At 43.1% G+C, this 16,644-nt stretch overlaps 1 protein-coding gene across 1 annotated transcript; it reads right to left on the reverse strand.

The window, feature by feature from the left end:
• Positions 1-456: 456 nt before the first annotated feature.
• Positions 457-1,375, reverse strand: HRCT1 (histidine rich carboxyl terminus 1). Its single transcript, XM_073881310.1, has one exon. It carries the CDS (start codon positions 1,184-1,186, stop codon positions 914-916), a length of 273 nt encoding a protein of 90 aa, XP_073737411.1. The 5' UTR covers positions 1,187-1,375; the 3' UTR covers positions 457-913.
• Positions 1,376-16,644: the final 15,269 nt, after the last annotated feature.

The raw sequence follows: 16,644 nt of genomic DNA on the forward strand, positions 1-16,644 counted from the left end.
GACCCAGTTACCAAGGAAATACTGAATTCAACACAGCCCACAGAGTGGGGCTTCTGCAGGTCCCAGAGCTCAGTCTGCCCTGGAGATGGGCTGGGAAAAGCGCTGGAGGTAGAGCCCTTGGGGGCCAGCCTGCATGGCCTCATCCCTCTTCTCCCTGAGCCCCTGGACTGTCCCACAGAGGCCCAGAGCCCCCCTGGTACACGGACAGCCCTCTCTGGGCAGGGCTGCGTGCAAACCCTAAATCCTCCCTCAAAGCCTGGGTCCCGAGCATTCCCTCCCCACTGCCCTCAGAGCACCACAGGGCCGGCCACAGTGCCCTCCAGCCCACAGGCAGAGGGCGCCTGTGCCAGGCATTCACTCCTTTTCCGAGAGGAAGGTCCCAGGGCAGTGCGGACACACGCCTGGTTGCTCCCTCTCCCACCTGAGTTACAATCAAGAGCCTCTTCACAAAAGCTTCTTAGTGGTTTTTATTTTCTTGCATCAAGGCACAAGTGAATGGACCTTGCAGCCTCGTACTGCCTTCTCCAAATACGAGGGCATTGCCGGCCCCTCCCAGCTAGCCCCCGGGCCAGGGACCTGCGGACAGTACATACAGTACGTCAGAAGACAGCACTTCCAGGAGCGCGGCACGTCTTCTGGGCGTCCACGTGCACCGGCGTCCGCTGGGAGTGACAGTCACAAGGCGGCTCCATCCCCAAAGGGCCCCGCTTGCTCTCACCCCGTCACCCTTCGATGTGCGCAGGGCCACACCTGGTGCCCCTCAGTTCTCTGGGGCATAGTATGCAGAAGCAGCCCAGCAGGGCCGGGCACAGTACCCAGCGTTTACCACCCAGAGGCGCCCCTCTGCACGGGAGCACGGGCGTCCACGAGTCCCTGCGATGGAAGGGCAGGCAGTGGCTGCCATTCACAGGTGTCAGCGGCGGCCTCGGGGGCCGTGGTGGTGCTGGAGGCCCGCATGGTGCATGCGAGCCACGTGGCCAGGATGATGGAGACAGTGAGGGCGGCCCAGGTGGCCCCGGCGCGGGAAGAAGCAAGGCTGGGCCCACCGGACCCGGTCTGTCCTCGCAGCCGGGCGGTTCCTCTCCACACCGGGGTACTGCCGGCCACGGCACAGGCAGGCGGCCAGCAGCAGCAGCAGCAGAACGGCCGCAGCAGCGCCAGTGATCAAGCCCACGAGGCCTAGCATCCGGGAGCTGGACAGTCCTCCCACTCGGCGGCTCCCTGCTGCTTCCTCCCCTTCGGCCACCTCTGCTCAGCCCTCACAGTCCCTGGACCTTGTTGTCTCAGCTCCTGCGGGCTGGAGAGCAGCCAGGGAATGTGGGCGCAGCCTCTTTGGGCTGGAGCTGCCTGCCAAGCGCCAGGCCAGGGGACTGTTAACTCTGGGGAGGTCCATGGGGAGGCTGGGTGGGGACAGAGGCACTGTCAGCCAGGGCTGTGGAAGGAAGAGCCCTGAGGTTGGGGACAAGAGGCCCAGCCCCCCCCATCTCTGCCACCTGGCCAAGTGACCAGGCCGGTCCCTTCCCCTCCCTGGCCTCAGCGCCCTCCACTCTTAGACAGTAAAACGTAGCCAATAAGAACGTGGATTCTGGAACAACACAACTCACTAGCTCTGTGACTGTGCACAAGTCACTTAACTTCTCTGTGCCTCCATTTCCTCAACTGCAAAATGGCCAATGAGAGTACTTTCCCCCATACATAGGGTTTTCTAAGGATTCAAGGAGTTAAGATTTATAACGCACTTAAACTAGTCCCTGACACACATTTGCCATCAATATTATTGCAGTGGAGTGTGGACCAGAGAGACCTCAGCATTTGAGAGTCTCTGGCTCCCTGTCCTGCCACCCGAGTCCTCCAGGACAGGGACAGGCCCTATGGAATGAATTGTCCCGTGCTTCAGGAGCTCAGTGAGGTACTGCGGGCAGATTTTCATCATTAGGGAAGCTGAATCCTGTCTCTAGGTCCTCGGTCCCACCCGGTCTGGGTGTTAGCCCATGCTCAGGAGGCAGGAAGGAGGCTGCTGAGCTCAGAGAGGCCAGACCCCGTCCCAGCCTCCTGGTTCCCCGTTCAACAGTCTCAACTGGCCATAAATGGCAGGCTTTTGGCCCCATCCCACACCTTCTGCACAGCAGGAGTGACATGCTATTCCTTCCTGGTGAAGAACTTACAAAGCAGGCAGAACCTGAGCAGTCAGACTCCCCTGCCCCTCCTAATCCCGAATCCGCTCTGTGCATCCTAAACAAGCACTGTCCATCCAGCTCACATGCCTAAGGGCCAGGCACCCACTATCTCCCCGGGGAATCCTTTCTGCTGTGGGCTTGTCAGGCCGTCCTCAAAGCTCCTCTGCACATGCAGCTCTCCATCTCACTCCATAAGCTGCAGATGCCCAGGGGCCCTCCACAATGAGGCCCCCCACCCTCCCTCCCTACCCTTCCCTGGTACCGCTCATTGCCCTGCCCCCTGGAGGAATGTTTTCAGCAGCCAGCCTCCATGTGTCCTTAGGCAAGCCCCTCCCCTGACCCAGCCAGGTTCCTCCTCTGGAAAAGTGCCAGGACAAGAAGTGACCTCTGGGGACTTTTCCTCTCAGACCTCAATGAGATGAGCTCTCTCAGGGAGGCCCCAAACCCTTAGTGAAAACCTTCTCTGGATGAAAACGCCAAACGATCCCTTCAACCAAATTGGACTCAGGGGGCAGCAGCTCTAATGAATCCAGGGACTTTCACCCTCAGAGGGAAAGCCACTTAAACTTTTAATGATGCCGGAGTGAGAACTTCCTCCTATGGCCTCTGGGGCCCTGGGAACCCAGCTGCCTTCTCTCAGGGCCTGTTAAGGAGGGAAGTCTGCTGGAAAGAAGAGGAAAAAAAGCAAACAGAACTTTCTCCTTCTTCTCTAAGGAGACTCCCACTCCACACCAGCCACGGGATGGGGGCAGGACCCTGCAAACTGCAGACATGCAGGGCTTCAGTCAGCACAAAGGACCTCTTGGAATCACCCAGACCCAGCCGTCACTGAAGAGTTAGAGAAACTGAGGCCAGAGAAGGGAAGCAACTTGCTTAAGTTTTCCCAGCTTTGTGGGCTATTCTGTATAGCAGGTAATGAAGACGGCACTATTCCTGGAGTGAGGGGGGCAATCCAGAATGAGAGTCTGAGATCAGCTGGGGACCTTCTACAGAGATAACAGGGACATCGATAGACAGATGTGGACACTAAACGCTCCACCCCTCTCACACACACATACACATGACATTTGTTTTCTTAAGTACAGAGTCACTTCCCACCTGGACAGAAGATAGGATCCCAGGGTGGGTATTTGATAAGATGCTTTGAGCACCTGGGGGAAGGTATAGAGACCACAGTCCTCTGGGACTGCAGAAGTGACTGAGACCTTCTTGTAGTCCTGACTGTCCAGAAGGGTTTGCAGGACTGATGACTTTAGAGGAATGTGTGGTTGTGTCAGAAAAGCTGTTCTGTAGCACTGTGACTGTATTTCTCCCATAGGGTTTGGTCTTCTGCACACTCCACAGGCTGCCTTCCTAGCTGAGGGACTGGAGTTTCAGACCATACAGCTGATAGGTCAGCCTTTTGGAGTTCCTATCATTTAGCTTCATGCCCATACTTTCCAGGGCGCAGACCTATGCATGCACTTAACATGCCTGTGGGCCCTTGTAAACTGCTCTGTGGGTAAACTCATGCACCGAGAATTGTGTGTGCACACACTCGTGCACATACGCACAAGTGCATACAACTTCCATACAAGCTCACAAAATTGTGCTTGTTCCGGATACAAGTGGTTCTTGGTTGTCCCACGATCCAACCATTGTTTTCAGTAATTGGTGGCACCACCTAGTGGTGAAACTGTAAAAATCAGTTTCGTATTCTAACCTGCCAAAAGTTACAGTCTCCAGATCTTCGTTTATAGATCATAATTTGAACCCATGCACTTAACCCCTCTCTGTTACAAATTCTGGTCCAGAAAATTTAAGGGATTTCTACAAGATAGAGTGCAAATTAAACCATATTGATGGATGCATTGACTAAGGAAGGGCATCTCCGGGAGGTAGTGGAGGGTATGTCCCCCAGAGCCTCCCTAAGCCCTATGATAGACAGCCAGGACTAGGAATAAGGGTGAGGTGGGCACAGGCAGGAAACAAGTTGAGTCACTTTAGGAACACAACTGTCTGCTCTCAGAGGAAAGGCCAAGACTCAGCCCACCTTTTGTTTTGCACAGAAAAGTAGGGATAATGATCAGCAGGTTCCTAACCTGGATGCTCATGCCAGTTAGAGAAGGGAGATAGTCCTTTGCCTAACCTTAGGCTGCCTCGGTAAATATTGAAAAGAAGTTGCCCAGAACAGCAGCAAACTTCTCTCGTCTTCTCAGGAGTTCTTCCTGCTCTAATCATGGCCAAGTAGAGCACCACCCTACGCCCACTCCACTAAACCATAAACAACCAGGTTTTCCTCTTCTTTCTCCACTGTCTGAAGCCAACATGCTTGAAACTAAGCTACATAATTTTTATAGAACCATTTCTTTTTTTTTTAAGATTTTTATTTATTTATTTATTTATTTGACAGAGAGAGAGAGACACAGCGAGAGAGGGAACACAAGCAGGGGCAGTGCGAGAGGGAGAAGCAGGCTCCCTGATGCGGGGCTCAATCCCAGGACCCTGGGATCATGACCTGAGTGGAAGGCAGATGCTTAACAATGAAGCCACCCAGGCGCCCCTAGAACCATTTCAATTACAATACCAAACAAACATAGATCTAGGTCCCTCTTTAAAGTGAACAAATAGAGGAAAATTGCTAGACATATGAAAAAAGATATCAAGTATTGTACCTTATTACCAGGGTTACTAGAATCTAAAAAATGGAAAAATAGTAAAATCCCCAAATTTATATTCTATTTAAATAATATTCAAAAGTCAATCCATACATGAATTTGGGGAAATTATGCAAAGCAGGAAATTTACTTTCAGATTAAAAATCAAATCAGGCAAGACCACTTCGAGAACCTATCTCATACGTCTGGAGGAAAAAAAGAATAGAGAGAGAGGGGAAATGCCAGGAACTCAAATACGCTTATATAATAGACATTCTAGAAGTAGAGAGCAGAGCCCATGGAGAAATAATCATTAAAGAAATAAAGTAAATTTCCTGAGCTGAAGAATTGAGTGTTTAGATGAAAAGTCACACTGAGTACTAGGCAAACTATTTAGAGAGGCCAGGGCAGACCATCTAGGTATATCCAGGTGAAATTTTAACATTAAAATATTATGTAAAAAAATATAGAAAGGAACTCAAATGGTCCAGCTATATAGAAACAGTCTGGCAGTTTCTTACAAAACTAAACACATTCTACTCTATTATCCAGGAATCACACTTCTTGGTATTAACACAAGTAGTTTAAAACTTATGTTCACACAAAACCTGCACATAGATGTTTACAGCAGTTTTATTCTTAATTGCCAAAACTTAGAAGCAACCAAGATGCCCTTCCATAGGTGAATGAATAAATAAACCAAAGTACATTAAGACAATGGAATATTACTCAGCACTAAGAAGAAATGAGCTATCAAGCCATTAAAAAACATGGAGGAATCTTAAATGCATCTTAGTAAGAGAAAGAATACAATCTGAAAAAGCTACATACTGTATGATTCCAACCATATGACATTCTGGAAAAGGCAAAACTATGGAGACAAAAGAATCAGTGGTTGCCAGGGCCCAGAAACGAAAGAAGCATGAACAGGTGGGCACAGAGGATTTTTAGGGCAGTGAAACTATTTCCCAGGACACTATCATGTTGGATACATGTCATTATACATTTGTCAAAGCCTTTACAGTGTACAACACAAGAGTTAACCCTAATGTAAACTATGTACTTTGGTTGACTCTGATGTATCAATGGAGGTTCATGGATTATAACAAATGTACCATCGTGGTGCCAGATGATAGCGGGGGCAGGACGTACATGGGAAATCCCTGTACATTCCACTCAATTTTGCTGCGAAACTAAAACTGCTCTAAAAAAATAGTCTACTCTAAAAAAGTAAAAGGATTAAGAAATGATCCTACAAACAACTGGAGCTGTTCAAACTATCTCAAAGAATAGAGAAAGGTAGGAACTTTCCTTTATTTTTTAATTTACAAAATTTATTTTCTAAAACTAGCATAACCCTGATACTAACCCTGACAACTATGGCATAAAAACACAACAGATATCAAAATTCTAAAAAATAAATAACATATTTATATCCCTAGCAGAATATTGAAAGACCAATGCTCCATAAACAAATATAGCTTATTCTAGGAATCTGAAGGTGGTTTGATATTTTTAGAAATCTATTGTTGTAATTAGTTATATACATAGGTAAAAAGAATAAAACCATATAATCACCTCCATGAGGGGCAGAAAGGCATTTGATAAAATTCATTATTCATTCCTGATAAATACACAAATGAACCAAAAAAAAAAAAACGGAAGTGCAGTATTAGAAGGGTACTCTCTTCACGTGATTAAAAAGAAAAATATTTCAAACCAGTAGCCAACATCATGACTGATGGTAAGAAAACAGCTGTTCCCATGAAAACCAGGGATAAGTGAGAATGCTCACTCTTACCACTTTCACTTAACTTAGCACAGTTTAAAAAGAGCATAAAAGGTAAAAATAATGTATTATGTAATTACATATCTAGAAAGCTTAAGAGATTATGCTAAAAACTATCCACACTAATAAGAGTTCAATAAAGAAGATTATTTTTAAAAAAATACAAAAAGTAGTGACTTTCCTACATAATGGTAATAATTAATTTAAAAACACAACAGAGCAAAAATACTGAAATTGGCAGCCAAAAATATAAAATCTCTAGGAATAAATTAAACAAGAATACTAATGGTGGGGGCTAGCGGGGGTGGGGGAAACAACATTTTGCTCAGGAAGGAAATATGTGAGCTTCTTCCTTGGGGGCCCAGAGCATCTGTCTGGGGGAAGATTTGAATTATTATAGAAAGAATACAAAGAGAAGGAATGAATATGCAATCTTTGACATTCAGAGCAGGCCTCTTCCTTATAAGTCAAGCCATTGTCCTGAGAGCAGTTTTTCGAAGTTGCCTTTCAGCACACTGAATCAAGATCCAAGCTGAGGACCCAGCCCCCAGAGCTCCCCCATAATGCCCACAGTGCAGAAAGTTCCCCACTTTCACCTGTGACCGCCGAGTAGCAGAGGTTTGAAGCTCTAAGGTAGAAGGGGCCATGATAGCCAGGGCCAGGGGAAGCCTAGTCTCTTCTGGCCCCAAGTGATGATGGAAAAGAGAAAAGAGACAGAAGAAAGAGACGTGAAGTATAAACTCCACGAGGCAGGCCCTAGGGAATTCCAAAAATAAGTGGCGAGACCGGGAAGATGGGGGTAGACACTGACATGTGGATAAAAAATACAGTCTACAAATCTGGGAATTCATAAAAATGTGACCTCATTTGGGCATACAGGGCAGTTAGGGCTGGGAATGTTCTAGTTGTAACCTTAAACATATGCACAGATGGGAGCTGGAGAGCTATACCATGTGATATTAACAGTGCTTCTCACTGAGTGGTGGGGTTACCAGTGATTGAATTTTATTTTGGCAATCTATATTTTTAACATTTGACAACAAACACCTTATTTGTATATTAATGAATGCAACAAAAGTTATAGCAGCTTTAGAAAAGATATTCAGGGGTCACCTGGGTGGTACGATCAGTTAAGCGACCAACTCTTGGTTTCCGCTCAAGTCGTGATCTCAGGGTATTGACCCGTATCAGGTTCTGCGTTCAGCGTGGAGTTGTCTTGAGTTTCTCTCTCCCTCTCCCGTTGCCCCTCCCCCCATGCTCTCTAGCGCTCCCTCGCGCTCCCTCTCTCCCTTAATTAAATAAATAAATATTCAGAAACCATGCCCACCCAAATAGAATAGCCCTGAATCCCAGCCAAGCCATCCACCTCATTCACCAAACGTAAGAACAGCCAGACTCCAGAATCATAAACTCAATTGGTGTCAGCTTAAAGAAGCCAAAAAATGTAAGAAGTATACCACAGATTGGCTGTCCTCAGGAATGTGAGGGAGCTGATTAATCCAAGAGGACTGCTCTTCCCCAACCCTCCTGGATGGTGTGTCCATGGGCACTTAGCCACGCATATTCAGGTAAACATAGTAAATTTTCTTGAGCCTCACTTTCCCCTTATGCACAATGAGGGAAAGACTGATGACAGATTGAATCTGTACAGTCTAAGTTGCCTTCCTTTCTGACTTTTCAAGTTTCTATAACTTTCTGAAAGTACCATTAAAAGATAACTGTGATACTTAGAACTCTATTCATTTATTTAACTAATATTTATTTAACCAGGCCCTGCATTTGGTGCTAAGGCTAGGGAGAAGAAAGACACAGTCTTTGCCCTCCAGGAGCTTTTTACCTTGGATAGGAGACAGAAATAGAAATGATTACAATGTACCAGGTAAATTCTGGGACCTAAATGTTCACAAGGCCCCAGCAAAGTACAAAAGAGAGGGTCATTCATAAGCAATAAACTTCTCTCCCTTTTCTTCCCAACCTACTATTTTAATAATTGCTAGAATAATTACACTTCACAAACTGATCTCACTTAAACCTCCCACAACTCCATTATCCTCGTGTTACATATGAGGCACAGCTAGGGAGTGGCAGGGCCAGAATGGAGCCCGGGCCTTCCTGGCCCCAAAGCCTACCTCTAACCTAGTGGTGGACTGAGAGAGGGAACTGAATGAGGCAAGAGCCCCCACCGCCCCCTTGGAAAGAGAAGCTGTGTCTCTGGGAATCCACAGAGAGGAAAAAGATTATGGGAGGATAATGGAGAGAAAAAGAGAGGAGTCTTTCAAGACTTCTGCCCTGAAAATTTGAAAAACTCTGATTAGACTGTAGAACAATGTTCAAAGAGATAACAGTTTCCTGAGTGTCTTTCCAACCTATCCTCCAACAAAGAGAAAAGTCTTCTTATTTTTTTTTTATTTAAAGATTTTTATTTATTTATTTATTTGGCAGAAAGAGACACAGCAAGAGAGGAAACACAAGCAGGGGGAGAGGGAGAGGGAGAAGTAGGCTTCCCGCGGAGGGCCCCTGGGATCATGACCTGAGCCGAAGGCAGATGCTTAACGACTGAGCCACCCAGGCGCCCCAAGAAAAGTCTTCTTAAAGTAGAAAATAGTCAAAAAATAAGACGGTATAGATGAATTCATATGTGATAATGCAAATAGCAAATGGTTAACAATTGTCGAAATTAGATTTTAAGTATGTGGCTATTCACACTACAATTTTTCCAGCCTTCCTATATGTTTGAAAATTTTCACATACACACCCACCACCACCACCACCCACACACACGCACAATGTTGTAGGCAGGGGGAAATAAGCAATAGTTGGGCAGGGAAGTAAGAGAATAGAGTTTTCTAGTGCTGTCCCATATGGTAGCATTAGCCACATGGCGATTGAGCACTTGAAATGTGGCTAATCTGAGTTGAGGGGTTCTGTATATGTAATAGAGACTCCAGATTTCAAAAACTTGTACACAAAGAATGGGAAATATCTCATTAATAATTTTTACCCAGGTTGAAATGATATTTTTTTGGGTTTTAGATTAAATAAAATACATTATTTAAATTAATTTCACCTGCTTCTTTTTACTTTTTTAAAGTGGCTACACATGTAACTTACATGCACACCCTATAGAGCATTTCTACTGAACAGTGTCACCTACAGCATCCAGTCACCACAGATCCTATTCCTTTGCTCATTCATACCTGCTCTGGACCAAGTCCTGTGTCTGCTCAATCACAGCCTCAGACAGCTGAAGGTCTAGGTCTGGGAGACAAGCCAATACAGACCTGAAAACATGATAAGATTTCAGTATCTAGGTAACCTCAGTGACTTCCTTGCCTGTGAGTGTCCATGTGGTGCCTTTCTGATTAGACTGAGGGCAGAACTTTTCTAGACCACACTGAGACATATGTGGGGGTGTTTGAAGAGGTCAGAACTGGGGGCCAGCATTTCACATGCAAGAGCCAGGGAAGGTAAGTATCCCACATTAAAGACAGTCCTACATGATTAAGAATTATCTTGTCCAAAACTGCAATAGTGTACCTGTTGAGGAACCTAGTACAGGAAGAATGACACACCTGTTTCTACCCGCTGGATAAGGACTCTGAGGCCTGTTCACTAACCCACACAGAGGTAGCACCAATATTCCTATGCAGGCAAGAACAAGGAGCTTCCTGGGGTACTGAATCACATAACCCAATTCTATATGTCCTTAAAGGTAGGAAAACTACCCTGGGACAGTTAAGGACACCCAAGGGTTTGGCTCCCAGCAGGAAACCTGTCTGATTATGAAGACTGCCAAAGGCAGCATTCAATTAGCCCAGCCTAATTAACCATCTGGGAGCCTATACCCAGAGTTCAGGGACCATTCTCCAGCATCAGGCTCCAAAATGCCACAGGGACACCCACTTCTGGAGGTGGTGACCAGTGAAAATGAGCCATCCCTTTGCTCTGATCTCAAGGGCTGGAGCTATGGGAGATGAGGAGTGTGGATGGGTGTCCTACATAACTTCAGCTAAAGGACAAGTCCTCAAACTCCACAGATCCCCAGAAGGCCTTAGGTGAGCACCAGGTAAGATGTAAGGAATCTGATAGGTGAGTATCACTGCTAGCCTGTGAAAGGATCAGCAATCCCTTCCTAGAACAAGGTGCAGGCAAGACATGGTAAGTGCCTGCATCACAACAGTATCTGGGAGAAAAGCAGGTGGCACAGACTTAAAATATATTGTTGAGATGGCATTAAGAGGACTTTCTGACACATTTGATAAGGAGAATTAAGGGATCTGGAATGAACAACTAAATGATAGAATAGGCAGGAATAACTTCTCGGGAAACTTGTCAGTGAAGGGTAGAAGAGAGATGAGGCAGCAGCTACAAGAGGAAATTATATCAAAGAAGGTTTTATTTTAAAGATGTAAGAAGATAGAGCCCTATATTCCATGGGAATCCCCAAGGGAGGGGAGTGACTCATGGAATGATATTCCTGTGGAGGAGAGAGGATTTAGGGTCAGGAATAGGGGTGGAGTGGGATATTTTGAGACTGACTCCCTGTTTCAGTTCCTGGTACCATGAGTCTCCAGCCAACTAGATACTTGAAGTGACCTCCTTGGGCCTCATTCCTTTTCCTTCCTGCTCAGTTTTTTAAAAAATTGAGCTATATGCTATTTACTACAAAAGTTTTAAAAAAGGTGATAGAGAAATTGAAAGCAGAAAGATAGAAAAGATATATATGTCAAGCAAATACTAGCAAAAGAAAGCTGGTATAATGATAAACAAAGTAAATTTTAGGGCAAAAAAATTTTCTAGAGATAAAGAGGATCCATATATAAACATAAAAGATCATTTTTCACCAGCAGGATATACCAATTATAGTGCTGTATGCTCCTAATAACATAGTATGAAAGTATATAAAGCAAAAATTTCTAGAACTATAAGGAAAAACTGACAAATTCACAATAAAGAAAAGGATTCTAACACATATCTTTACATTATTGAGAGGTCAAACAGACAAAACAATCAGTAAGAATTTAGATTTGAACAAAGTTAACTGTGAAGCTTGATAAAATGGACATATATAGAATCAATGCCCTCAGCAGAGAAGACATTGTTTTCAAGCACACAGATACTATTGATGAAAAATTGCCAGAAAATAGGTCATAAAGCAAGTCTCAACAAATTTAAAAGATGGGTATCATACAGACCACAGTCTCTGACTACAATGAAGTTAAATTAGAAATCAAGCTGAGATAATTTTAAAGGTTTATCCAACAACCTCCATTTGTTTGGGAATTAAGAAATATACTTCTATAATAACTAAAAGGAATAATAGTAGAAATTACAAATTATTTAGAACAAGACAGATTTAGAAATAGTACATATTAAAATATGTGGAGTGAGGGGTGCCTGGGTGGCTCAGTCGGTTAAGCGGCTGCCTTCGGCTCATGGCCATGATCCTGGGGTCCTGGGATGTAGCCCCATGTCCGGCTCCCTGTTCAGTGGAGAGCCTGCTTCTCCCTCTCCCTCTGCCTGCCACTCTGCCTACTTGTGCTCTCTCTCTCTCTGTCAAATAAATAAATAAAATCTTAAAAAATAAAAATAAAAAAATATGTGGAGTGAAGTTAAAAAAGCATTTTTATTAGAAAAAATAAAGTCTGAAATTTAATGAGCTTAAAAATTGAGAAAAAGAAAGCCAAGGTTAGCAGAAAAAGAGAAAATAATAAAGATTAGACCAGATATAAATCAAATAAGGAATAGAGAAACAATTGAAAAAACTCAACAAAATCAAGAGGTTTTAAAAAAAAAATACAATTGGCAAATCCTGAGCTAGACTAATAGAAAAAAAGAGCAAAGACTCAAATAAATAGAATCAGAAAGAGCAGACACTACAACAAATGATTTTTTTCTTTAATTAAGAAATTAAAAAGAATGTAAGAATTACTATAAACAATTACACACCAACAAATTGCATAATCTAGAAATGGATAGATTCTTAGAAGAATGGATAAATTAGAAGGAAGAAATTTCTTCTAAATTCTTAGGAGAAATGGATAAATTCTTAGAAACCCACAACCTACCCAAACTGAATCAAGAAGAAATAAAAAGCCTGAACAGACCAATAACAAATAAAGAAATTGAATCAGTAACCAAAAACCTCCCATCAAAGACAGACTAAGACCAGATGGCTTCACAGGTGAATTTTACCAAACACCCAAAGAATTAAAACCAATCCTTCTTAAACTCTCCCAAAAAATAGAACAAGAGGGAACACTTGCAAATTCATTTTATGAGGCTAGCATCACCCTGATACCAAATCCAAATAAAGCCGCCATGAGAAAAAAACAAAAACTACAAGCCAATAATCCTGATGAACATAGATGCAAAAATCCTCAATAAAAATTCTAAAAAACTGAATTCAACATCACATTAAAAGGATTATATACTGTGACAAGGCAGATTTATTCCTGGAATGCAAGTATAGTTCAACATAAAAAAAATCAATAAATGTAATACACTACATCAACAAAATAAAAGACAAAAAAAACATGATCATCTCCTTTGATATAGGAGAAGCATTTGACAAAATTCAACACCCTTTCATTGTAAAAACTCTCAACAAAATAAAAACAGAAGGAAACTACTTCAACATAATAAAACTCATATGAAAAAGCCACAGCAAACATCATACTCAGTTGTGAAAGACTGAAAGCCTTTCCTCTAAGATCAGAAACAAGGCAAGGATGACCCCCTTTCAGCATAGTACTGAAAGTTCCAGCCAGAGCAATTAGGAAATAAAAGAAATAAAGTCATCTTTTTTTTTAAGATTTTATTTATTTATTTGATATAGAGAGACACAGCAAGAGAGGGAAAACAAGCAGGGGGAGCGGGAGAGAGAGAAGCATGTTTCCCATAGAGCAGGGAGCCCGATGTGGGGCTCGATCCCAGGACCCTGGGATCATGACCTGAGCCGAAGGCAGACGCTTAACTACTGAGCCACCCAGGTGCCCCAGAAATAAAGGCATCTTAATTGGAAAGCAAGAAGTTAAATTATCTCTATTGGCAGATATAATCTTATATTTAGGAAACCCTAAAGACTCCACAAAAAAAGCCGTTAGCACTATAAATGAACTCAGCAACATAGCAGGATACTACACACAAAAGTCAACACACAAAAATCAGTTGCATTTCTATACATGAACAATCTGAAAGGAAATCACAAAAACAAGTCCATTTACAATAGCATCATAAAGAATAAAATACTTAGGGGCGCCTGGGTGGCTCAGTTGGTTAAGCAACTGCCTTCGGCTCAGGTCATGATCCTGGAGTCCCAGGATCGAGTCCCATATCAGGCTCCTTGCTCAGCAGGAAGTCTGCTTCTCCCTCTGACCCTCCCCCCTCATGTGCTCTCTCTCTCTCTCTCTCAAATAAATAAATAAAATCTTTAAAAAAAAAGAATACTTAGGAATTAACTAAGGAAGTGAAAGACTTGTACAATAAAATCTACAAAAATTGCTGAAAGAAATTCAAACAGACATAAATAAATAGAAACACTTCCCATGTTCCTGGATTGGAAAATTTAACATACTTTAAATATCAAAACTACCCAGGGACGCCTGGGTGGCTCAGTCATTTAAGCGTCTGCCTTTGGCTCAGGTCATGATCCCAAGGGTTCTGGGATCGAGTCCCACATTGGGCTCCTTGCCCCACAAGGAGCCTGCTTCTCCCTCTGCCTGTTCTGCCTGCTCTGCCTACCACTCCCCCTGCTTGTGTTCTCTCTCTCTGACAAGTAAATAATAAAATCTTTAAAAAAAAAAAAAAAACTGCCCAAACTGCCCTACAGATTCAATGCAATCCCTAAGAAAATCCCAATGACATGTTTCACAGAAATAGAAGAATTCATCCTAAAATTCAATGGAATCTCAAGGAATGGCAAGCAACCAAAACAATCCTGAAAAAAAAAGAACAAAACTGGAAGACACACACTTCCTGATTCCAAAACTCACTACAAAGCTACAGCATTCCGGGGTGCCTGGGTGGCTCAGTCAGTTAAGTGGCTGCCTTTGGCTCAGGTCATGATCCCAAGGTCCCAGGATCGAGCCCTGCATTGGGCTCCCTGCTCAGCGAGAGCCTGCTTCTCCCTCTCCCTCTGCCTGCCACTCTGCCTACTTGTGCACTCTCTCTGTCTGTCAAATAAATAAATAAAATCTTAAAAAAAAAAGTTACAGCAATCAAAACAGTATGGCACTGGTAAAAGAAGAGATCTATAGATGAATAGAATAAAATAGAGAGTGCAGAAATAAACCCCCACACATATGATCAAATGACTATTGACAAGGGTGCCAAGACCATTCAATGGGGAAAGGATAGTCTTTTCAACAAATGGTACTGGAAAAACTGGGTATCTACATGAAAAGAATGAAGTTAAACCCTTACCTAAAACCCCATACAAAAATTAACTAAAAATGGATCAAAGACCTAAATGTAAGACCTGAAACAATAAAACTCTTAAAAGAAAACATAGGACAGAAGTTTCATGACATTGTATGTGGCAATGATTTCTTAGAGAGGACACCAAGGACATAGGTAACAAAAAAAACATTAGACAAACTGGACCCCATGAGAATTTTAAAACTTTGTGTACTGAAAAAACACTATCTACAGAGTATAAAGGCAGCCTACAAAATGGGAGGAAATATTTGCAAATCATATAACTGATAAGGGATTAATATCTAGAATCTCTAGAGATCTTCTAAAACTCAACAACAACAACAACAAAAAACAAACAATTTAATTTAAAAATGGGCATAGGCATCAGAAAGGATGAATACCTACCATTTGCATCAACATGGATGGAACTGGAGGGGATTATGCTAAGTGAAATAAGTCAAGCAGAGAAAGACAATTATCATATGGTTTCACTCATATGTGGAACATAAGAGATAGCGTGGAGGACCATAGGGGAAGGAAGGGAAAACTGAATGGGAAGAAATCAGAGAGAGAGAGACAAACCATGAGAGATTCTGGACTCTGGAAAACAAACTGAGGGTTACAGAAGGAAGGGGGGGTGGGAGGTTGGGGGAGCCGGGTGATGGGTATTAAGGAGGGCACATGTTGTGATGAGCACTGGGTGTTATACACAACTAATGAATCGTTGAACACTACATCAAAAACTAATGATGTACTATATGTTGGCTAACTGAACAAAATAAAAAAAGCTATTCCTCAAAAAATAATAATAAATAAATAAAATTAAAAAATAAAAATGGGCATAGGACTTGTTCCGACATTTCTACAAGATGATATATGAATGGCCAATAAGCACATGAAAAGATGCTCCATATCACAAATCATTAGGGAAATGTAAACCAAAACCACAATGAGATACCACCTCGCGCCCATTATGATGGCTACTATTAAGGAAAAAATGGAAATTAACAAGTGTTGGCAAGCATGTGGAGAAATTGGAACTCTTGCATATTGTTGATGGGAGTGTAAAATAATAGTACTGCCGGGGGCGCCTGGGTGGCTCAGTTGGTTAAGCGACTGCCTTTGGCTCAGGTCATGATCCTGAAGTCCCAGGATCGAGTCCCGTATCGGGCTCCCTGCTCAGCAGGGAGTCTGCTTCTCCCTCTGACCCTCTTCCCTCTCGTGCTATCTCTCATTCTCTCTCTCTCTCAAATGAATAAAATCTTTAAAAAAAAAATAGTACTACCATTATAGAAAATAGTCGAGGTTCCTCAAAATTTTGGAGGTTCCTCAAAAATTTAAAAAAGAAATGCGATACCAGCCAGCAACTCCACTTTGGGTATATACCCCCAAAAAATTGAAAGTAGGGTTAACGTTAGCATAACAGCATTGTTCACAGCAGCTAAAACGTGGGAGCAACCCAAGTTTCCATCAGCTGGTGAATGTATAAGCAAAAAGTGGTATATCCTTACAATGGAATACAATGGCAACAACATGGATGAACCTTGAAGGCATTATGTTAATTGAAATAAGCCAGTCACAAAAAAGATAAATACCGTATAATGCCACATGGTAGGCTCGTCTT

The sequence above is a fragment of the Callorhinus ursinus genome, unplaced genomic scaffold (assembly GCF_003265705.2).
Source record: "Callorhinus ursinus isolate GAN/ISIS: 27379988/994484 unplaced genomic scaffold, GSC_fseal_2.0 scaffold42, whole genome shotgun sequence".
Lineage (NCBI taxonomy): Eukaryota > Metazoa > Chordata > Mammalia > Carnivora > Otariidae > Callorhinus > Callorhinus ursinus.

Excerpts from the sequence above, each read along its gene's own strand:
- HRCT1 (XM_073881310.1), bottom strand. The coding sequence starts at position 1,186 with ATGCTAGGCCTCGTGGGCTTGATCACTGGCGCTGCTGCGGCCGTTCTG.